A 25,000-nucleotide genomic window follows, 5' to 3' on the forward strand; every position below is an offset into this window, starting at 1 on the left:
CTATGTCGAAATTTGGCTTTCTGCGTATGCCCGAACTTTGCAAGCGCTTATTTTGCACCTGGCTGAAAAGGCCGCCGAGTGTACAACCTGGAAACGGGTTTGTAGGGAGATTTAGCTCCCTACAAACCCAAAAAACCCCTCAACTAGCTTCAAAACGTGTTTTTCGGCCAAATCTCTAGTAGCCAAAGGGTTAAAGAGTGCTTCTATGCTATAAAGCCAAGGTATCTTAAAACTATCGGAGACGCTCTTCAATATGCAATGCACGTTTGAAATCTACCTCATTGACCATCATTTTGAGAATATATGAGCCACGCAAATTTTGGTCAGCGTAGATCACTTAATGATGGGTAGGCAAAATTATTCCCGAACACGATTACTAACGGTAAATCACAGTCGCTCCTTTCCGATTTTTTTTCGGAGAGCGGGCGGCTGTACACAGGCTAAGGAACAGCACACACGTTCAAACTATGAAACCTATTTAATCATATTCAGCTGAAGAATCCCTGTATGCCAAAAAACAGTCAGAATATCGTTATACAACCAAAAGCCTATGCTATGTCTTTTTTATTATTTACAATACCAAATCTATCCCGAATCTCAGATTTATTGTGTAAGACAGCAAAATGTCATCGCGGATTCATTTGGTGATCTTGTCGTCGATCCTAAGTCCTTATATGTTCCTTGGTTTTTTTCCGTCCATTCGACCAGTTCTCTCTAAGATTTTACCAGTCATGTACATCCTAAATAAAGAACTAAAAGCCAGCAAATCTATCTCTAACCTAGAGATCATCAAATTTAAATTGCACCTAAACTGAAATGTTTTCCATTCCTAATATAAATCTCCATATCCAAAGCAAACATATGTCACCATTGTTACCCACAAATTTTCGCTTTTTCTGTGCCTTGCAAGCCACGTTATTTTAGCAGAACTAGAAGTAATTTGGACTCACGAACGTGATGTGAGAGGAATGGGTCTAGTCTCGATTTCACGTCACAAACTGCTTTGAACTCCTGTTTTCAAAGAAATTTGCATTGCAAAGCAGTTTGTGACGTAAAGTGGAGAATAGACCCAGGCCTCTAACCTTACGGTCGTGCGTCCAAATTATTGGAAGTTCTGATAACTTCGTGCGTCTTGCCCGGCAGATAAAAAAAGGCATTTTGAGGTAAGAATGGTAAAACCTGTTTGCATTTGGTCGGGAAATTAATATTGTAGATGAAAAATATTTGAATTTAGGTGCACTTTAGTAAAACTACTTTATTAAAAGAAGCATTAATAAAATCCAGTCTTTAATAAGATTCGAACCCATGGACAAGTTATCAAGCCAGCTGGAATCGGGCCTGTTACGCGTTCGTGTTAATTATATCCTTTAAAGGGTCTATCACCTAAAAAAAACCCTTTCTGACTAACTATTCTACAATTCTCTGCGGCACTTGTCTAACACTGATTCTTTGGTTCGCTGAACTCTTTCCTTCAAAGTCATTGTTTTAGACTGGCTCCTAAAAAGTGGAAACTGGTTGCAATTTGATCTACAACCGCGCAAGCGCGAGGAATGGATTTAATACCGGGTTGACGGCAAAGGCCGCTTTGCATTGTGATAGTTCTTTGGAAACAGCGGTGGAAAGTACTTTGTGACGTCAACCCCATATCGAACCCATTCCCTTTCATTGCTCGGTCATGGATCAAACTATGACCACTTCTCCCGTTTTTCAAAGTGAATAAAAAAAGTGAATTTTCAATAAAAAGGTTCCAGAAACAACACAATAGTATGAACGCCTTAGCGCTTGCTGTACTGTGACATGACGCTCGATTAGAGGGACTCAACAAGGGCACAATTCTGTTTCTCACTGGTCTATGTTCTCCGTCAGAATTTCCTTCTATGAGCTGCAAGTGTCGTGAAGATGGTGTGGCACTGGTCGACGCCATCTTGTTTGAGGAAGGGCGTTAACGGCCTCTGAATGTTAACCGCTGACCAGCTAGGTCCAGACCTCTTTCGACTCAGTTCAGATGCACTCAGTTCATACTTCAGTTGCAGAAATCCGTCTCTCAAACACAAAAGCAAATCATTACGATGCTTTTGAATTCTAAAATTTAGCATTTAAAATATTTGGCGTGCTGAAATCTAGATCAAAGTCATGCAAAATGCTAAATAATGCTAGCAATCATTCTTTTTACAGAAAAAGTGTGCTTGTTTAACCAAAAAATGCCAAAAAAAATCTTAGCATAATAGGGAAGGGCCTAAGTACAAGGGCCTTCTGGGCACTCGCATATAAATCTGCTGGAACGATCACAGCGATGCATTTCCCACTTCCCATGATTTTTTTCATTTTCCATTCTTATTCGCACACAGTTCTTTTTCTTATCATTTTTGGGACCATCTTCATCCTTCCAGTTTGTATACGAAGCGACGGTTCCATCGACCCACTGAAAAGTTCCTTCAGTTGCCTTATCATTCAATCCAATGAAGTAGTCACCTAAGAAACAAGCCAAACAAATTGTCAGCGATTTTGAGGACAGAGCATGCGCATTGATTCTGTACACTGATTAAGCGGTCATCAATCTCGTCTCCAGGGCTTTTCTCATCCGAGAATAGGGCTCTCGCGGGAGAAAAGCCTTAAATTGTATTAGGAAGAGAACAGTAACCGTCTTATTGTTCAAATGTGCCAAATTTTTGCTGCTGAACTTTGATCTCGGCCTGTGACAGGCCCTCCGATTCTGCAGGCCTTTAGCGCGGCATTTTTAGCTATTTGTGGGTTGTTGTAATCCACATGTGCCACTTTTACCTTAGTGCGGTACTTCCTATGCAAAGGTTTCTCTACCCACCCTTGGATAATTTTAACTTGTGCTGGCTGTTTGGAATTCATTTGGTCTTGACTCTTGTCACATAAACGGTGCTTTTTTTTTTTTAATGTTAGTAGCTATTTATATATTAAACCACGCGCTACGCTACGGGTAAATTCATCAATTGGTTATGATATATTGCAACCATCTCATCTATTAGGAAGCTTAGAAAGAAACACAAGCCAAGACGTACATACATGCATACCGGCATGATTGACTACTCCCCATACTGAGGGGATTTTCGAAGCCAAGGAAACACAATCAACGAAGCCACAGAACAGAAAAACAACTCAACTGGCATGGCCGCAGCTCAGGCAAACCAGTTGGCTATTTACAAGTGCAGTTGAGTGAAGTTGAACCAGGTACTACCAGGATCAAATTCAACCAGTGGTTAGAACGGGTATCTTTTCTCTACTGGATACCATTAGTTTAAAAATCCGGGAGAGACTACTGTCCTAGTATGCAAAATGTTCACTTCCGGTTTCTGTGAGTGTGTCGTGCTTAAGCTTGCTGTTAAATTTGGTCATTTCACGTCGTTGTTTGCAGAGGACGAAAAACAAAAAGGCATCGAAATGCACGCCGCTCCTGAAATAAGCCTTTTTCCCTCAGGCCGTCCACTTTCTCCGACACCGACCCATATTTTTGAGATTCCAAAAAAAAAAAAAAAAGACATGTGGAAGATAATAACTAAGTAAAACATGTTTTTAACTTTAAGTCTGAAATTTAAAAATTGGTTTTTCCTGTACAGATTTTTATTTTCAACTTCAACCTCAGAGTAAACACGACACCCTTCCACAGTTGAGGCTTTCTGTCCGAGTGTGGAAGAAAAGTATGTTAACACCGTGACTCTTTACTCGTTTCTTTCCCCCTCACTCGACATTTTCTGCCGCTTATTTTTCGTTTGCAATTGTAGTTCTTTACTCCGACCGACCGACCGACCCAAAGTTACAAAACGCATTCGACGGCAAACGGAGAAGGAAAGGGGACGACATTATCAAGCCTAGATTTTCAGGTTGGTGTTGCCTTAACTGTTAGCAAATGCTCTGCGATGAAAAAGCCGTAACAAACCTTTTGAAAGTGACAATGATGACCACCACTGGGTAACATTTTTGCTTTCATTTTCGGAGAGAATCGAAATCAATCTTCCTCTCCCGGATCCACCTGAGCTAGCGTTACAATAGTCGTTTGCCTGAGACCATTTCTTGTGTTTTTTGAAAAATCGAAGACAGCCAGCTTTGTATGGATACCAGTCTGGCCCGCAATAGGCCGCTGAAAGAAAGGACATACTCAGTTTTGGTGGATTTTATGAACATGAATAATGCTTTTCACGTGTTTTGATAGTCTTTGTCGCAGATGTAATCTAACACTGGTTTAATAGTAACGTCTGCGAAGCAGCGCCAAGATTCTTGTTCTGGACCCCCAATGGACTCAACGAACAAGCGGAAGTCTTATCGAACAATTTTCTTTCTTAACAGACCAATAATGGCGCGTTCTCAAATCCTGGTACGCTGCTGGGAGCCCAGAACAAAGATTTCGGCTTTGTTCTCAGACGGACCTAACCAGAGGTTTGGTTTCCTCTATAGCGCAGGGTAGTGTAACAGTAATTCAACTGACAAACCTGAGGTCGACGGTGCGCTCATTTTTCCCCCTCTCCATCAGTGCTCCGTTTTACGGGTATTTAAAGCTACTTAAGCTACACAGAAAGAAGTCGAAACAAGGATGTGAGATCAGTGAATCCAACTCGGGACCTCTTGCACCAAGGCCGCGCACTAACAGACTGTGCCACCCTTGCTTCTCAAATTTTGATTGGTTTTGATCGGTTAACTTAAACACGAGCAAGAAGTAAGGGAAAAGAAACAAAATGTCTTCCTGTTGTCTTATAATTGTTGTTGGTCCTTTAGTTGTTCGTGAGGTGTGGTATAGACAAAGGCATTTATTTATTGGTTTTTAAGGGGGTGGCACTTAACTACAGAAAGACAATGGTTACTAAGCAACCTTTTTTAGACAAAGAACCCTACGAAAGGGTTGCATAGATGGTTCTATGAAGCAATTTTTTCAATGGCAATATGACATCACTTCAATCAGGAGACGCATGCGCAACTAATTCCAGTCTTCTACCGTGCGTTTCAGTGAAACACAGGTAAAAGCTCTCAGGAAACGAAAGGAAGAGGCGATTGTTTCACTTGATGGGAGCCGTCCCATCATTTTTCGTAAACTGTATCGTGGAATCTCCATTTGGACAAAAACAAATTGAACTAATATTTTGAAAAGTGTATAAAAAAAGGAAGGCCTTATGACGTCATAATTTTTTGGAGAAATAATTTCTTTTAAAATCCATGCTACAGATTTTGTGTTAAAATGTTCTCAAACTTTTGCGTTCAAATTTTTTGAAAAACATAGTTAATTCGCTGAGTTCTTTGGCATTTTCTGTTTTGGTCATGTGATTAACCAAATATGGTTGCGTGTCGAACCATACAAAGGAATGTTAAATAGAAGGCACTTGCCAAAAGAGGATAACTGCAGAGTTAAAGGAATTCGAGAATGACTATTTGGAGGGGTCCATAGCAACGGTTTGGTAGTTAAGAGCCACCCCCTTAAGTCGTGAGTAATTCACAAAGGAAAAACAAACGAGAAAGTTGGCAAAAGTTACATACATACATAATAGGGAGCTTACAAAACGACGACGCCGACGGCAACGAGGACTCATGTCACTAAGAAACTATTTCATGTCGTTTTGCGTTAAAAATGTTTAGTAACTGTCGAGGAATTAAACTGGTATGAGTGGGTTGGAAGCGTAGAGAGAGAACTGAAAATTCATCGTCATGTGATAACGTCCTCCACAGAACCTTGAATTTGGTCATTTCACGTCGTCATTTAGGAGATGACGGCAAAGAAATGTACCAAAATGTAAAACGCACGTGCAGAGCGTGCAGAGCCATTGTTTTTGGAGCTAAACCTATTGTTTTGTAGCGTCGTCGTTGCCGTCGGCGTCGTCGTTTCGTAAGCTCCCTATTACTTAATTGACCACTCCCCATAGGGGCTTTCAAGGCCAAAGAAATAATCACAACAGAACAGAACATACAGCATCAACTGTAAAGAATCGAAACTGGCCTGAGGCAAGCTAGTTGGCTATTTACAAGTGCAGCTGAGAAGTTAAACCGGGGACTATCAGGAACAAATTTAAGCAGTGGTCAAAATGGGTCTTGAACCCGGGATCCCCGGATCTCAAGGCAAGCGCCATAACCATTGGGCCGGACTGCCTCATACAATTTGCATTCACTCCCGATCTTAAAGTCGGAGCTGCGATCCTTCTAGTATTCAAATCATACTTTTCCGGCTCTCTTGCACAGTCTTATACCCGATTCACACCAACTAAAGACGTTTAATTAAACCAGGTTTAACAAAATAAAAAATGAGCAACGGAAGGCTGAAAGACTACAGTTTTACGTAGGGTTCATGTAAGTTCTAATGTGTGTCTTCATTGTGTTGAATTTGGAGTCTACATTATGTCAGGTAGTAACTTGTATCAAGAAAACAATTTTAAACCATGTTTAACTAAACAGCTTTTAAACGTGTTTAAGCTATGGTGTGAATGCGGTGTTAGATAAAAAAACGAACAAAGTATTCGTTAATGGCACTATGAGCCCTCACGAAGAGTGCGCGTTCTTGAAAGAAGGTTGATACGTCTATTACCAGAACAGAAAGTATGGTAGGGAACTACGTTGGTTCATCAATTTATTCTTTTGCCTTTAAATGGGCTGAAACTTGAGTATACGTAATAGCAAGATATCTAAGCCCTCTTGGCCAGTAATGCTGAAGGAAAACGTTGAGCTGTTTTTTTTTTTAAATTTCACAACGACGACAATTACTTTAATCACTTCTTGACTATCGCTACACCTGCTAACTTGTTGAAAGTGTGTCTTCAACCTAAAAATAACATTGGTCTTGCTCAGCAGCCGGTAAGAGAATGCAAATATCATGATCCTCAGGTGAAGACGCTCTCTACAAAGCGACACGTTTTTAAGGAGTTTAAGAAACGACGACGGCGACTTCTACGATTATGCCACAAAACAATTCATAATAGGGAGCTCAGGCGGGCGAAGCGCGCCAGCGGAGCACCATGAATAGGATTTTTGGGAAATCTATGCATGCGAGAAATTTTGGTTATGACGTCACGTACGTCCGCCCGCCCGTACAGACTGTCGGGGTGGAGGTGGGGAGGCAGGACAGCCCCTGGGGACGGGAGTGTTCGGGCAACTTTCCTTGGATGGAAATCGGGTGGCAGCGTTGCATTTGGCAACCCGAGTTTTACTGGCGGGAAATCATATCAGTGATGAGCAACGGGATAAAGAGCAGGCGACGAAATTTGAGAAATTGAAGGTGGCTCAAACCAGTTTCAACACTTTCAAGAGACCTTGTTATAAGAAGAATTGACACTGTAACACTTTATCACGTAACAGCTACCTTAAATTTTCAATTATTTAAGGTGGCTCTGAATCCGCTCCACATCATTTTTTTAAACTTTACAGAAAGTTTCATTATGACGTACTGACCACATTTCAGAAATATAAAATAGGGGTCACAGACTTCGTTTTTGAGATATGAGCAGCTAATGACAAAATATGGGCTGTTTTTGCAGGGCTTTCCTGTTGCCACGGTAACCTTTTAAGTCACAAAAACGACCAAATCTTTTTCAGCGATAATCGGTGTTTCATATGGTACCATAACATTGCTGTTAAGTGAAATTGTGTTGTAGTGTCAATCCTTCTAATAAGAACAGCAAGTTTTGAAACTGGTTTGAGACACCTTAAGAGAGGAAAGCCTCGCGAGAAGCCGAGGAAGGAGAAGAATAGAAAATTTCAATGAAAATCAACGTTAAGGTGAAAGAAATAGAGAGAGAGACAAAACAATTATTTACAACGGTTAGCTTTCAGGTAAGCTTAATGGTTTCCTTCTTTAATAATAAGCTTATATGCCTCGCTGCCTCACATATTTTTTAAAGCTATCTAAAAAAGGAATAACGTCTGAAATTGTGTACAATTCCGTGTGGACAGAGATTCTGACATATATCAAGAATCACATTTATAAGGTTTTTTGTGTGAAATGGGTGTCCAGTTGTGAGCTGCTTTGTTTGACTGTGAAATTTCAGTCGATTAAGCGAATTTACTACACTTTAGGTTGACTTTTTAATTAGTAAAGATTTTTACTGTTGTTCTGAACTGAAGAGAGAGGTAGTAAAGATTGTCAGTCAAACGGAAAATGTTGTGAAAGAGATTACTGTGCATGTAATTTCAGTTTTACTTGTTGATTAAAATGGTTAGTTGTTGTTTGCAAGGCTTGTTTGTTTACTGATGTCAGCTCAGAGGTTTTTGATCTGTTTGATTACTGTAAACTGTACACACTAATAACGATTAATCTTGTACTTTATACAGAATCATTATTATTTCCATAAAGTTAACACTATATTGCTTTCTGGGGTTATAAACGGGAGCTCCGCTTTTAGGTTTGGCTAAATCTATATATTATCATTGGTTAAAAGGGAAAAATAATCGTACTTCCCTTATGTGGAGCGGTGAACTAAGTATTTATGTAGCGTGATTTTAACCAGGAGAAATAGAACGCGACCTTCCCAAGTTAACTACTTACCTTTTGTGCCTGCTGCCGTCGTGGATACCACACTTGGAGAGACTGTTGTTTCAGTTGGAGTTGAGGCTGCTGTCTTGATCAGCACATCACTTGTTGTCGGAGTCAAGGTGGTGATTTCTTGTTGGGGCTTCTTCACTATTGTCAAAGGCTCGTAATAGGTGAATCCATCACGGCTTTGCAAGGTCTTATCAGAAGACGTTCTAGAGACGGCGTTAAGCTCACAAGTGCGTAAGGATCGCGCGCTTTGAGCTTCAAAATTGAGGGAAGCACATCTGTGATTCGAATGACATTTATGGGCGCAGGCCAGTTCGCTGCGAACTTGGTGTACCGAAATCACGTGACCATTTAACGCTTCTCCTAAAAAGATAAATGCAAGTTCAGTGTTCATTGGTCGTTTTCACACTAGAAGACGAACAAAGCGTTTAAACGGGCAAATCGTCCTATAGTTTGGTCAGTATTAGATTTAGGATCGACAGTGTTGTTATTCTTCGCTATTACCTGCGGAAAACCCATTCGATTCTCCTTAACCTCTGATCGAGTGGCTGAGAATATACGGGAGTCATTCGTGCTATCTGAGACTTATTGCTAAAAGAATAGTTTAAAATTAACTTGGACCCTGAAAATGCCCTGGCATAGACCGCGGTTTTACGCCCACATTTGTTAACGGAGTTCATGGTTTAGAGCATCTCCTTTGCGACCAATCAGAGAGAGATGAGACTCGTGTTACTTGGTGTAGGAGTCACAAAATGACCCTCTTATCGTGGTAAACCAGAATAGGCTTAAAGTGATACTATGACCAAAAAAAATCAAGTTCCATTTTTCTTTGGATTTGAAAGCTATATTAACTAAACACTAAGTGACCCAAGTTTTAAGCTCTGATTTCAAAAGAACACCGTTTATTTTAACAGGAATTTTCGTATTTAATGGTCCGCCATTACCAATATTAAAATCTTGAATGATATGGATCGAGGAGAAAATGACGTTAAAGACTCAATGGTTAAAGAATGCGATGTGTGTGTACGCGGATGAATTAATATGCAGCTCGGGAGTTTCGGGGTATGGGACTTTAAAACTCTTGTTTTGCACATATAGTAAGCTGCGTTTACCAGCTGAAATTTCAAGCTGGTGAGTAAATGACGTCTTTTTTCCCACGATCCAACCCTCTGAGGTCCAATCGCTCAGTTTGGAACGTGAGTAATGGTGGACAGTGAAAAATCCAAAACTTACCCTCAAAGTTAACAGTAAAATCCAAAACTCTTTGGATAAAAACCAAAGCTCAAATTTTTTTTGCAGTCCAACGTTAAGCAATCACACTTTCAAAATATCAAGAAAAAAAGGAAGTGATTTTTTTTATCATTGTAGCACTTTAAGGAGACACCTTGTGGCACACTGTCACGTGTACGTATGCAAATTAACCAGGAGTCTACATATAAAGCCCGTTTTCATTGAGAGCATAATTAACAATATAAACTGTAATAATATTACAGGAGTTATCAGTAGCACGCATCCCTCAACGACATTTTTCATATTGAAAATAAAATTTAGGCGGACGTCCATCAAATGTTTCCACGACGAATTCAACTGCGGTCAAGAGAAAAGGAGTATCGTCATGGACACATTTGATTGACGTCCACCTAAATTTTACTTTAATTCGAAATATGAAAAAACGTCGTTGAGGGGCTCGTGTAACTGATAACCGCTGTAACTATGTCAATATCCTTAGTCAAAAGATATGTATGTTTCGGAAATATTTTATTACAATCATGAATTGATTACATAAGAAAAATACAGAAAAAAAATTAAATAGAATTAACATATATCTGTGATGAAAAACTGAGGAGAATGATCTAAATTTACAAACATGATTTGTCTTTGTAAAGTATAAAGTCAAAGCTTGTCCTTCGTTTTTGCTTAAATGTGTGGTGTTTGAAGAGAAATAATTCTGTAGAGTCAATGTTGAGAAAGAAAAGATGCAAAATTGTGAATTGAATTTCGAGTTGTTCGCGAGCTTTTCTCCGAGCTTGGCGTCAGCTGCATGTGTGTCACGTTTTGATAGGTTCGCTACCTGCAGCCTTTGCGATTTGTCAAAGCAACTGTGACTTAATTTGTATCGAGATTTTTTCTCGCCAACATTGTAGATACAATCAGCGCCAACTACACGCTGTACCCATAAATGCTTTCGACTCTCGCCTACTGCAATTTGAAACTTTTATATTTTGATAAAAATCATGAAACCTCAAACTGTGACTTTCGAATCAGATAGGGGTTGACTTTCCGACACGGTCAGTTTATGACGCTCTTAGATCGATCGCCGGGCTGTAACTATTTTGTCTGTGGATGAAATCCTAAAGTGAAGAAGGGTTTTTCAGATCTATAAAATATTTGCAGTATTTCGCTGTGGTTCTGTGTCAAGCGATATTACGTACAAAGCTAAAGGGACTCCAACTTTAGCTTGATGGGAGATGAACAAATTGGAAACAAATAAAATTATATACGATCTAATATACATGTGACATACCCTCTTTAATTTTATGAAACAGGGTCGAACGCTTGAAGTCGTGTCCAAAAGATTGGTTCTTGCCGACAAAATCCAACAGGACGGTCAAGTGTAGTAAAACGCTAATCTTCGTCATCGCTAAAATCGAAGCGACCAGCATGCAGTCCTGTCAGATCTAATAACTCCAGTTATCTGTACTGGTAAATTGGGAGATCAGTCAGTATCGTTATCTGGGCTAAGTCCAGTATGAAAAATTAATAAAAAGCAATATCCAAAAATCAAGGCCACAAAATTATATGTCTTTTATAAAAACGTAATGAAGAAATTATATTTAGAGACTTACGCTTCTTGAAAAGTCCCACTTTCAAGACGACTTAAAATTTCCACTTTTAAGTACCTTAAACTGAATTGCAACTTTTGGGACGTCTTGGGACGTCTTGTAAATCTGCCAATTTAACGATACCTTCAAATGCCCCTTTTAAGGCCGCCTTAAAAATTGCCACTTTATAAGAGTCTTTAGAATTGTCACTTGTTTCATCATTAATATTTCTATAAAAATTTACATAAGGTGCTTTTTGGATGTTTCTTTTTATTGATTTTTTACAGGGGACTTAGCCCAGATACTAATAATGATCTTTGAGCTTCAGCCAGGAGAGATATATTTGGACTACGTTAGTTTGTTTTCTTAAGATAGCTTAGTGTTAGTTTAATATAATATCCAAGGGCGTTCAGTCTTATCATTTTTATGTTTAGTTCGAACTAATTGAAACTAGACCAGTCATCTCATTAGATGAAATGAGATAATGTCAGCCGGACGGATTCTTGATGCAAACGTAATTAACACAATTCTGAAAGATGATATTCGAAATGGTGATATTTTCAGTAACTTGTGTACCCGCCCATGACATAGAAGTACCAATGGTAGCATTTGGTTTTACGCTTATCCCATTCATTAATTGTAAAACCCCAGCCATAAAATGGAGGCAAAAATGAATGTTGGAACACTTACAATAATGCACCTATGTAATCCTAAAATCAAGATTGCAAAAAAATTTTGAAATCACTTGATTTGCGTTAATCTTCAAAATACAAAGAAGCTGTCAGAACTGCAGTCAATAAAATTTCGGTTTCCGTCTGAGTTCACCTTAAGAGTTTATTTTGTCAAAGAGTCAAGTATAGTTTTAAAAAGTTGGTGGCTAAAATTTTTTACGGGTAAAATTAACGGATTTAAAACTTTAACAAGTTTTTAACAAGTTCGAGTAACAATTATTCGCCGAAGGCAATGATTATCGGTGAATATTCACCGAGACGAAGTCGAGATAATCACTGAGCCTGAGGCGAATAATTGTTTTAGTATAAATACACAGCTGATTATTTCAAAAAAGAGAAAATAAAAAACATTTCAACGCGAAATCATCTTCCTTTACAGTGGCAAAACGACTACTGGCAGCCATTTTGTCCGTCGAGGTGATTATCGGCTGGTAATCCGAGATAGCGAGCCAATGAGAGCACGCGATTTTGTGTAATCACCTGTGTATTTATGCTAATTCCCGTTATTGCCCAACATAAAATCTTGGTAGCTTTTCCATTCGTCTTCCGAGCTTACCGTGAAAAATCTGCCGCTAGGAAAGTCTGGTGGATTGGGCTTTTTATGCTTCACACCAATCTAAAAAACAAGCTTATCGATGCCACACTCACGCGCTTTGTCTTGAAACCCTCCGTAGCCGTCAAGAACGTAACAATCTGAAAAGCTTTCTTTACTTATTGTCATATAAGTAGACCACTTTTCGGCTGAAGAAACTGGAAGGAAAATCGCTCGGGCGGTCGTTGTCTGCGTTGTCATGATCAGTCAGATCGGTCTGCAAGCCAGGTGCTTATAGTTTGGTGGCTTAACGCAAAATTTAATTATAATTAGGCTCGTTCGTGACACGAGTGATGAAATCATGAAATTTGGCACACAATTTGCTTACACCCTTCCAAATGATATTAGAAGGGAAGCCCATGTCAATCTGCCCACGCTTCCTTTTTAAAGAGATTTTACTATTCAAGATTTGGGATTCCTGTGGTATCGTCTATTAGTCAGCGTGGCGGGCATGAGAATTGAATAGTGAAGTAACACCTGTCCTGGAGCACATTGCGACTCATCCCTTCCAGCAGCTGGGTGTCTCGTCAGAGAATTTCCAGAAGCTAGAGAGATTTAGGATCATAATACATGACAAATCAAGTCCCCTGGTCTCTGTGGACGCCACATGCTTCATGCTATTCTCGAATTGAAGCGAAACAGAGACTTGGACATTATTCCTCCAACGCAGTTAGATATTTGGGAAAAATAATGTGATGATGACGTTTCAGTTGGGGAGAGATATACTTGCAAAATTAATAAAAAGTAAGTAAACACTTTGTTATCGAAAGCCGTTTTTCTCAAAGTAAAATAAAAACGAACTATAGTTTTCTCTCTAAACAATTTCAACTTAATTTCAGGATGCAATTCTGCAGCATGCTCAAAGGGCAGTATACCAGGCAGGGATTTGGACATCATTAAAACACGCGGTGCAGGATGTTCCTTCTGCCACAGATTTTTCATGGGTTGAAGGAGAGAACAATCATGATCAGTGGAAACCAGTTTGGATGACCATTACGTGCACGCCATTGTGTAAATGTGACTGCTCAGAGCGAAATCTTAGAGCGACGCGACGGGCGTTTGTGACGGTTTTTGCAACGAGCATAAGCATTCCTAGTATGATCAGATTGGTTATACGAGAAGACGCGGTCATTTCTCAGGCTTTTCTGCTTTTATTTATTTTGCCTTTGTTATTGGTCAAGCGAAGACTGGATATCACTACCCGCGTGGCTTTGTCAACGCTTTTTTAAAATCCAATCTTAAATACAATAGGAAAGTACATAAACAAGTGATCAAATCAAGATAAAAATCCAACATTTGCCTTAAATAGTGGTAAAATAACTCCGTTGAAAATCGTACCACAGGTATCCCAAAATATTGAATTTGGTCAAAAACTAAAATCTCCTTAAAACGCAAGCGTGAGCAGATTTACATGGGCCTAACCCCTTTTAATATCATTTGTTAGGGTATAAGCAAGTTGTGTGTCAAATTTCACGCTTTTATCACTCTTGTTACAATCAGGCCATTGAGACACCTGACTATTGTGCCGGATGTCACTGATGTCACGGCATGTGCAGAATTATAATGTCCACGAACCATACGTTCAGCGGTCATCATAGACAAGCCCCCATTGTGGAGTATCAGTGATGTCACCACTTGGGCCAAACTCATATGCTTATTTCGTGCTTTCATAAGAATTCCAGCAGCCATAGCAATTCCCAGGATCTTCGTTTCTGGTGTTTTCACTGTATTTCGGGATGCACCGGGAGGACAAGCCACGGCAAACAAAAACTGGTGGAAAAGACTAGCGCGTTCTTTCAACTCTTTGTTTACAAAGTCGGAAAATTTGAAATTTACAATTTGGCTTTCAGCTTTACATCTCAACATTGATGGATCATTCACACTACATAGCTGAGAGCATTCTGTATTCAGTTCAATCAAAACATTTGCAACGCACGATTTTTTGAGTGTTTCATTTTCCATGACTGCTTTGGCAACATCGTCATCTGTCGCCGTAGGTAATTTTAAACCAACACTTTGCCGAGACGCAGGTATTTGTTTCTTTTCGATAAGTCCGGTATTGTACTCTATCAATAGCGACAAAGATTTAACAACCGGCCGGGAGAAATTCACAATAGGTACGACTGTCAGCGGGGACTGAAAGATACTGTAGAATGGAAATAATTGTCGAGGTAGTAGCGGCCCACTCCATTGACTGAATTGTTTATTTATGGAGGGGATTGAGTTTTCTTGCAGATTAATGTTTCTTAGCTCGGTTGTCGGATTGTGTGCCACTTTCTCCTCCACGGCATTGATGTTCCTGGTGATACCAGGTCAGCTTTCGAGGGAAAATATAACATCTTTACGCGCGAAAATAACATGTTATCTTCCGCAATGTTCTTCACGTTCCCGAAAACTGCGTGTACTCGACTTAATTGCATTAAACAAGCTCTCGGCAATATGGGATCTGCTATTTATTACTTCTATGGCGCGGGCCATTAATCAACGGGAAAAATGAGGATCCATACTGAACTTACCCTATTACGGACCGAGAAAACGAGATTAGTATATGAGACGTGACTTATTATTAATATATCTGAAATATTCACGTACACGAGAAAGAAACTTAGTCTAGTTGAAGTCAACTCAGCCATGACGTTCATCTTCCACAAATGATAGGCACGCATTAAAATCAGAAAAATAAATGAAGCTTATTGGCTTTTTGAAATAGTGGCTTGCAGGATTAAAATAGTTTTACAAGTTTACTTCATGTAAACAACATGGCAATCTTACTTGAAAATGTTATTACATCAAAATTTCAATTTAAGGATGCGGTATTGTGGGGTACGGCCTGCTGAATTAACCAATTATAGCACGCGTACTATCTGAGAGACATAACTAAACAAGTGATGTAAACCATAAACCATCATCTCCCGGAACATATCAGATTACAGGAATTGTTGAATACAGCTCGCTCATACATAAGCCCCAATAAGATATCGTTAAGTCTCTGATAAGCCACTGAGGTGAGCTCGGAAATGTTTTTGCTGTTACCCAAAGAGAACATAAAGACAGTGTGACAAATACCTTGCAAAAGAACAGTATCCTGTGTGCAGCCGCCCGCTCTCCGAACAAAAAACCGGAAAGGAGCGTCTGTGATTTATCGTTAATAATCGTGTTCAATACCACGTGATTTTTCCTGGAATGCGTGGAAAATGATTTGATTGGTTATTACCCATCGATCATTACATCATTGAAACAACGAGTTTTGATTGGGTTTTATTTTTATTTCTCCACATCAACACCGTGAGAACCACCGTGAGAGATTTTACGATGAGTTCGTGTGTACTTTGCGCACGGTAAAAAATACGAATAAAAATCTTTTTGATGCTCAAAAAGGTTTTTTTCTTTTAAAGTACGAGTGGAATTGTTATCTATGGCGGGAGTGTATAGTGGAAATTAATTCTACATACATTTGTAGGAATTGTTCTCAGCGCTAAAGAAACGAAAGCGTTCCTGACGAATCTTCACGAGGTGAATATAGCACTATTCAAAAGATTGTCCACTCCAAAACGTCTCCCGCTATCCCTTACCAGTCAATGTAATCCCAACGCCTTGCTCGGACCAGCCTAGCCATTCTCAACAACAATCTACAAAGCGTGTTGCCCTGGAAGATTTGAGATGTGGACATATCGAGGAAAATAACAGCTCATCGGCAACGATCTGTGCTGCTCTGAAGATCAGAGCCGTACCCTGTTGGAAGAGTTGCAAATACATCCTTTCCTTTAAAGAGTGCTTCTATGCTATAAAGCCAAGGTATCTTAAAACTATCGGAGACGCTCTTCAATATGCAATGCACGTTTGAAATCTACCTCATTGACCATCATTTTGAGAATATATGAGCCACGCAAATTTGGTCAGCGTAGATCACTTAATGATGGGTAGGCAAAATTATTCCGGAACACGATTACTAACGGTAAATCACAGTCGGTCCTTTCCGATTTTTTTTCGGAGAGCGGGCGGCTGTACACAGGCTAAGGAACAGCACACACGTTCAAACTATGAAACCTATTTAATCATTTTCAACTGAAGAATCCCTGTATGCGAAAAAACAGTCAGAATATCATTATACAACCAAAAGCCTATGCTGTGTCTTTTTTATTATTTACAATACCAAATCTATCCCGAATCTCAGATTTATTGTGTAAGACAGCAAAATGTCATCGCGGATTCATTTGGTGATCTTGTCGTCGATCCTAAGTCCTTATATGTTCCTTGGTTTTTTTCCGTCCATTCGACCAGTTCTCTCTAAGATTTTACCAGTCATGTACATCCTAAATAAAGAACTAAAAGCCAGTAAATCTATCTCTAACCTAGAGATCATCAAATTTAAATTGCACCTAAACTGAAATGTTTTCCGTTCCTAATATAAATCTCCATATCCAAAGCAAACATATGTCACCATTCTTACCCAGAAATTTTCGCTTTCTCTGTGCCTTGCAAGCCACTTAAACTTAGCAGAACTAGCAGTAATTTGGACTCCCACGCCCGTGACGTGAGAGGAATGGGTCTACTCTCAATCTCACGTCACAAACTGCTTTGAATTCCTGTTTTCAAAGAAATTTTGCATTGCAAAGCAGTTTGTGACGCAAAATCGAGAATAGAGCCAGGCTTCTAACCTTAGGGTCTTGGGTCCAAATTATTGGAACTTCTAATATCTTCTTGCGTCTTGCCCAGCAGATAAAAAAAGACATTTTGAGGTGAGAATGGTAAAACATGTTTGCATTTGGTCGGGAAATTAATATTGTAGACGATGTTTGGGTGCACTTTAATGAAACTACTTTATTAGAAGAAGCATTAATAAAATCCAGGTTTGAATAAGATTCCAACCCATGGCCAAGTTATCAAGCCAGCTGGAATCGGGCCTGTTACGCGTTCGTGTTAATTATATCCTTTAAAGTGTCTTACTGTGTCTATCACCTAAAAAAACCCTTTCTGCTTAACAATTCTACAATTTTCTGCGGCACTTGTCTAACACTAATTCTTTGGTTCGCTGAACTCGTTCCTTCAAAGTCACTGTTTTAGACTGGTTCCTAAAAGGTGGAAAACTGGTTGTAATTTGATCTACAACCGCGCAAGCGAGAGGAATGGGTTTAATACCGGGTTGACGTCATAGACCGCTTTGCATTGTGATAGTTCTTTGGAAACAGCGGTGGAAAGTACTTTGTGACGTCAACCCTATATCGAACCCATTCCCTTTCATTGCTCGGTCATGGATCAAACTATGACCACTTCTCCCGTTTTTCAAAGTGAATAAAAAAAGTGAATTTTCAATAAAAAGGTTCCAGAAACAACACAATAGTATGAAGGCCTTAGCGCTTGCTGTACTGTGACATGACGCTCGACTAGAGGGACTCAGCAAGGGCACAATTCTGTTTCTCACTGGTAGATGTTTTCCGTCAGAATTTCCTTCGGCACTGGCCGACGCAATCTTGTTTGAGGAAGCATGTGAAAGGCCTCTGAATGTTAACTGCTGACCAGCTAGGTCCAGACCTCTTTCGACTCAGTTCAGATGCACTCAGTTCATACTTCAGTTACAGAAATCCGTCTGTTAAACACAAAAGCAAATCATCACTATGCTTTTGAATTCTAAAATTTAGAATTTGAAATCTTTGGAGTGCTGAAATCTAGATCAAAGTTACGCAATATGCTAAATAATGCTAGCAATCATTCTTTTTACAGAAAAAGTGTGCTTGTTTAACCAAAAAATGCCAAAAAAAACTTAGCATAATAGGGAAGGGCCTAAGTACAAGGGCCTTCTGGGCACTCGCATATAAATCTGCTGGAAGTTTCACATTTATGTATTTCCCACTTCCCATGATTTTCTCCATTTTGCATTCTTATTTGCACACAGTTCTTATTCTTATTATTATTGTTGGGACCATCTCCAGCTTTCCAGTTTGTATACGAAGCAACGGTTCCATCGATCCACTGAAAAGTTCCTTCAGTTGCCTTATCATTCAATCCAATGAAGTAGTCACCTAAGAAACAAGCCAAACAAATTGTCAGCGATTTTGAGGACAGAGCATGCGCATTGATTCTGTACACTGATTAAGCGGTCATCAATCTCGTCTCCAGGGCTTTTCTCATCCGAGAATAGGGCTCTCGCCGGAGAAAAGCCTTAAATTGTATGAGAAAGAAAACAGTAACCGTCTTATTGTTCAATGTGCCAAATTTTCAAAGAGTTTTGCTGCTGAGCTTTGATCTCGGCCCGTGACAGGCCCTCCGATTCTGCAGGCCTTTAGCGCGGCATCTTTTAGCTATTTGTGGGTTGTCGTAATCCACATGTGCCACTTTTGCCTTAGTGCAGTACGTCCTATACAAAGGTTTCTCTTCCCACCCTTGGATAATTTTGGCTTGTGCTGGCTGTTTGGAATTCATTTGGTCTTGACTCTTGTCACATAAACGATGCTTTTTTTTTTTAATGCAGCTATTTATATATTAAAGCACGCGCTACGCTAAGGGTAAATTCATCTATTGGTTATGATATATTTCTCTGAAATGGCTACCATCTCATCTATTAGGAAGCTTAGAATCAAAGAAACACAAGCCAAGACGTACATACATGCATACCGGCATGATTGACTACTCCCCATACTGAGGGGCTTTTCAGAGCCAAGGAAACACAATCAACGAAGCCACAGAACAGAAAAACAACTCAACTGGCATGGCCACGGCAAACCAGTTGACTATTTACAAGTGCAGTTGGGTGAAGTTGAACCAGGTACTACCAGGATCAAATTCAACGGGTATCTTTTCTCTACTGGATACCATTAGTTTAAAAATCCGGGAGAGACTATGTCCTAGTACGCAAAATGTTCACTTCCGGTTTCTGTCAGTGTGTCGTGCTTAAGCTCGCTGTTAAATTTGGTCATTTCACGTCGTTGTTTGCAGAGGACGAAAAAAAAGGCATAGAAATGCACGCTGGTCCTGAAGTATCCCTTTTTCCCTCAGGCAGTCCACTTTCTCCGACACCGACCCATATTTTTGAGTTTCCAAAAAAAAATAGAAATAGATATGAGGAAGATAATAACTAAGTAAAACATGTTTTTAACTTTAAGTCTGAAATGTAAAAATTGGTTTTTCCTGTACAGGTTTTTATTTTCTACTTCAACCTCAGAGTAAAGGCGACACTCTTCCACAGTTGAGGCTGTCTGTCCGCGTGGAAGAAAAGTATGTTAACACCCAGACTCTGTACTCGTTTCTTTCCCCCCTCACTCGACATTTTCTACCGCTTATTTTTCGTTTGCAATTGTAGTTCTTTAGTCCGACTGACCAACCGCACGACCCAAAGTTTCCCAAAGTTACAAAACGCATTCGACGACAAACGGAGAAGGAAAGGGGACGACGTTATCAAGCCTAGATTTTCAGGTTGGTGTTGCCCTAACTGTTAGCAAATGCTCTGCGATGAAAAAGCCGTAACGAACCTTTTGACAACCACTGGGTAACATTTTCGTTTTCATTTTCGGAGAGAATCGAAATCAATCTTCCTCTCCCGGATCCACATGAGCTGGTGTTACAATATTCGTTTGCCTGAGACCATTTCTTGCCATTTTCGAAAATTCGAAGACAGCCGGCTTTGTATGGATACCAGTCTGGCCCGCTATAGTCCGCTGAAAGAAAGGACATACCCAGTTTTAGTGGATTTTATGAACATGAATAGCTCTTTTCGCGTGTTTTTATAACCTGTGTCGCAGACGTAATCTAAGACCGGTTTAATAGTAACGTCTGCGAAGCAGCGCCGAGATACTTGTTCTGGACCCCCAATGGACTCAACGAACAAGCGGAAGTCTTATCGAACAATTATCTTCCTTAACAGACCAATAATGGCGCGTTCTCAAATCCTGGTACGCTGCTGGGAGCCCAGAACAAGGATTTCGGCTTTGGTTCGCAGACGGACCTAACCTGCGTCTATGGCGCAGGGTAGTGTAACAGTAATTCAACTGACAAACCTGAGGTCGACGGTGCGATCATTTTACTCCCCCCTCTCCATCCAATCTTACATCACTTCAATCAGGAGACGCAAGTGCAACTAGTCCCAGTCTTCTGCCGTGCGTTTCAGTGAAACACAGGTAAAAGCTCCCAGGAAACGAAAGGAAGAGTCGGTTTTTTCACTGGATGGGAACCGTCCCATCATTTTTCGTAAACAGTAGCGTGGAATCTCTATTTGGACAAAAAAATTGAACTAATATTTTGAAAAATGTATAAAAAAGGAAGGCCTTATGACGTCATAATTTTTTGGAGAAATAATCTCTTTTAAAATCTATTTTACAGATTTTTTGTTAAAATGTTCTCAAAAAACATAGTCAATTTGCTGAGTTTTTTGCCATTTTCTGTTTTGGTCATGTGATTAACCAAATATGGTTGTGAGTCGAACCATACAAAGGAATGTTAAATAGAACGCACGTGCCAAAAGAGGATTACTGTAGAGCTAAAGGAATTCGAGAATGACTATTTGGAGGGGTCCATAGCAACGGTTTGGTAGTTAAGAGCCACACCCCTTAAGTCGTGAGTACCGGTAATTCACAAAGGAAAAACAAACGAGAAAGTTGGCAAAAGTTACATACATACATAATAGGGAGGTTACGAAACGACGACGCGGACGGCAACGAGGACTTCATTTAAAAATACAAGTTCGCGTTATTCATGTCACTAAGAAACTATTTCATGTCGTTTCGCGTTAAAAATGTTTAGTAACTGTCGAGGAATTAAACTGGTATGAGTGGGTTGGAAGCGTAGAGAGAGAACTGAAAATTCATCGTCATGTGATAACGTCCTCTACAGAATCTTGAATTTGGTCATTTCACGTCGTCATTTAGGAGATGACGGCAAAGCAATGTACCAAAATGTAAAACGCACGTGCAGAGCCATTGTTTTTGCCCACTAAACCTATTGTTTTGTAGCGTCGTCGTTGCCGTCGGCGGCGTCGTTTCGTAAGCTCCCTATTACTTAATTGACCACTCCCCATAGGGGCTTTCAAGGCCAAAGAAATAATCACAACAGAACAGAACATACAACATCAACTGTAAAGAATCCCAACTGGCCTGAGGCAAGCTAGTTGGCTATTTACAAGTGCAGCTGAGAAGTTGAACCAGGGACTATTAGGAACAAATTTAAGCAGTCGTCAAAATGGGTCTTGAACCCGGGATCCCCGGATCTCAAGGCAAGCGCCATAACCATTGGGCCGGACTGCCTCATACAATTTGCATTCACTCCCGATCTTAAAGTCGGAGCTGCGATCCATCTAGTCTTCAAATCATGCTTTTCCGGCTCCCTTGCACAGTCTTGCACAGTCTTGCACAGTCGATTCACACCAACTAAACACGTTTGATTGAACCAGGTTTAACAAAATAAAAAATGAGCAACGGAAGGCTGAAAGATTGAATTTTACGTAGGGTTCATGTAAGTTCTAATGTGTGTCTTCATTGTGTTGAATTTGGAGTCTACATTATGTCAGGTAGTAACTTGTATCAAGAAAACAATTTTAAACCATGTTTAACTAAACAGCTTTTAAACGTGTTTAAGCTTTGGTGTGAATGCGGTATTAGATAAAAAAATACGAACAAAGTATTCGTTAATGGCACTATGAGCCCTCACGAAGAGTGCGCGTTCTTGAAAGAAGGTTGAGACGTCTATTGCTAGAACAGAAAGTATGGTAGGGAACTACGTTGGTTTATCGATTTATTCTTTTGTCTTTAAATGGGCTGAAACTTGAGTATACGTAATAGCAAGATATCTAAGCCCTCTTGGCCAGTAATGCTGAAGGAAAACGTTGAGCTGTTTTTTTTTTAATTTCACAACGGCGTCAATTACTTTAATCACTTCTTGACTATTCCTACACCTGCTAACTTGTTGAAAGTGTGTCTTCAACCTAAAAATGACATTGGTCTTGCTCAGCAGCCGGTAAGAAAATGCAAATATCATGATCCTCAGGTTAAGAAGCTCTCTACAAAGCGACACGTTTTTAAGGAGTTTAAGAAACGACGACGGAGACTTCTACGATTATGCCACAAAACAATTCATAATAGGGAGCTCAGGCGGGCGAAGCGCGCCATCGGAGCACCATGGGTAAGATTTTTGGGAAATCTATGCAAGCGAGAAATTTTGGTTATGACGTCACGTACGGCCGCCCGCCCGTACAGACTGTCAGGGTGGAGGTGAGGAGGCAGGACAGCCCCCGGGGACGGGAGTGTTCGGGCAACTTTCCTTGGATGGAAATCGGGTGGCAGCGTTGCATTTGGCAACCCGCGTTTTTCTGGCGGGAAATCATATCAGTGATGAGCAACGGGATAAAGAGCAGGCGACGAAATTTGAGAAATTGAAGGTGGCTCAAACCAGTTTCAACACTTTCAAGAGACCTTGTTATTAGAAGAATTGACACTGTAACACTTTATCACGTAACAGCAATGTTGTGGTACCATGTGAAACACAAATTATTGCTGAACAAGATGCAGTCATGTTTATGACGTTACAAGTTACCATGGCAACAGGAAAGCATTGAAAAACACCCTATATTTTGGCTTAAGTTCAAGCTGATATCTGAGAAACGAACTGGGTGAGCCCATTTTTTTAATGCACGAAAGTGATCAGCAGGCCAAGGTGAAACGCGGAGCGGATTCAGAGCTACCTTAAATTTTCAATTAGTTAAGGTGGCTCTGAAACCGCTCCACATAATTTTTTTAAACTTTACAGAAAGTTTCATTCTGACGTACTGATTACATTTCAGAAATATAAAATAAGGGTCACAGAGTTCGTTTTTGAGATATGAGAAGCTAATGACAAAATATGGGCTGTTTTTGCAGGGCTTTCCTGTTGCCACGGTAACCTTTTAAGTCACAAAAACGACCGAATCTTTTTCAGTGATAATTGGTGTTTCATATGGTACCATAACATTGCTGTTAAGTGAAAAGGTGTTGTAGTGTCAATCCTTCTAATAAGAACAGCAAGTTTTGAAACCGGTTTGAGACACCTTAAGAGAGGAAAGCCTCGCGAGAAGCCGAGAAAGGAGAAGAATAGAAAATTTCGATGAAAATCAACGTTAAGGTGAAAGAAATAGAGAGAGAGACAAAACAATTATTTACAACGGTTAGCTTTCAGGTAAGCTTAATGGTTTCCTTCTTTAATAATAAGCTTATATGCCTCGCTGCCTCACATATTTTTTAAAAAGGGAATAATGCCTGAAAACGCGTACAAATCCGTGTGGACAGAGATTCTGACATATTTCAACAATCACATTTATAAACTTTTTTGTGTGAAATGGGTGTCCAGTTGTGAGCTTCTTTGTTTGACTGTGAAATTGCAGTCGAGTAAGCGAATTTACTACACTTTAGGTTGACTTTTTAATTAGTAAAGATTTTTGCTGTTGTTCTGAACTGAAGAGAGAGGGAGTAAAGATTGTCAGTCAAACGGAAAATGTTGTGAAAGAGATTACTGTCCATGTAATTTCAGTTTTAGTTGTTGATTAAAATGGTTAGTTATTGTTTGCAAGGCTTGTTTTTTTACTGATTTCAGCTCAGAGGTTTTTGACCTGTTTGGTTACTGTAAACTGTACACACTAATAACGATTAATTTTGTACTTTATGCAGAAGCATATAATTTCCATAAACACGATATTGCTTTCTGGGGTTAGAAACGGGAGCTCCGCTTTTAGGCTTGGCTAAATCTATATATTATCATTGGTTAAAAAGGAAAAATAATCATACTTCCCTTATGTGGAGCGGTGAACTAAGTATTTATGTAGCGTGATTTTAACCAGGAGAAATAGAACGCGACCTTCCCAAGTTAACTACTTACCTTTTGTGCCTGGTGCCGTCGTGGGTACCACACTTGGAGAGACTGTTGTTTCAGTTGGAGTTGAGGCTGCTGTCTTGATCAGCAGTACATCACTTGTTGTCGGAGTCAAGGTGGTGATTTCTTGTTGGGGCGTCTTCACTATTGTCAAAGGCTCGTAATAGGCGAATCCATCACGGCTTTGCAAGGTCTTATCAGAAGACGTTCTAGAGACGGCGTTAAGCTCACAAGTGCGTAAGGATCGCGCGCTTTGAGCTTCAAAATTAAGGAAGGAGAAGAATAGAAAATTTCAATGAAAATCAACGTTAAGGTGAAAGAAATAGAGGGAGAGACAAAACAATTATTTACAACTGTTAGCTTTCAGGTAAGCTTAATTGTTTCCTTCTTTAATAATAAGCTTATATACCTCGCTGCCTCACATATTTTTTAAAGCTATCTAAAAAAGGAATAACGCCTGAAAACGTGTACAATTCCGTGTGGACAGAGATTCTGACATATTTCAACAACCACATTTATAAGCCTTTTTGTGTGAAATGGGTGTCCAGTT

General features: G+C 39.8%; 1 protein-coding gene across 3 annotated transcripts in view; it reads right to left on the reverse strand.

The window, feature by feature from the left end:
- Positions 1–498: 498 nt before the first annotated feature.
- Positions 499–25,000, reverse strand: part of LOC138057751 (uncharacterized) — a 31,559-nt gene continuing 7,057 nt past the window's right edge. The window contains exons 1-5 of one of the 3 annotated variants that reach the window (XM_068903685.1): positions 12,589–12,691; positions 11,004–11,174; positions 8,486–8,842; positions 3,908–4,108; positions 499–2,472 (exon numbers count right to left, since the gene is read on the reverse strand). In XM_068903685.1, the coding sequence (XP_068759786.1) occupies positions 2,237–2,472; positions 3,908–4,108; positions 8,486–8,842; positions 11,004–11,142 (933 nt within the window). In that variant the 5' untranslated portion in view covers positions 11,143–11,174; positions 12,589–12,691 and the 3' untranslated portion in view covers positions 499–2,236. Of the gene's footprint in view, positions 2,473–3,907; positions 4,109–8,485; positions 8,843–11,003; positions 11,175–12,588; positions 12,692–17,401; positions 18,645–20,090; positions 20,277–24,456; positions 24,709–25,000 lie in introns of those variants that run through there. The other 2 variants (XM_068903683.1, XM_068903684.1) reach the window with 2 other exon arrangements.

Source organism: Montipora capricornis, chromosome 7, assembly GCF_036669925.1.
Source record: "Montipora capricornis isolate CH-2021 chromosome 7, ASM3666992v2, whole genome shotgun sequence".
Lineage (NCBI taxonomy): Eukaryota > Metazoa > Cnidaria > Anthozoa > Scleractinia > Acroporidae > Montipora > Montipora capricornis.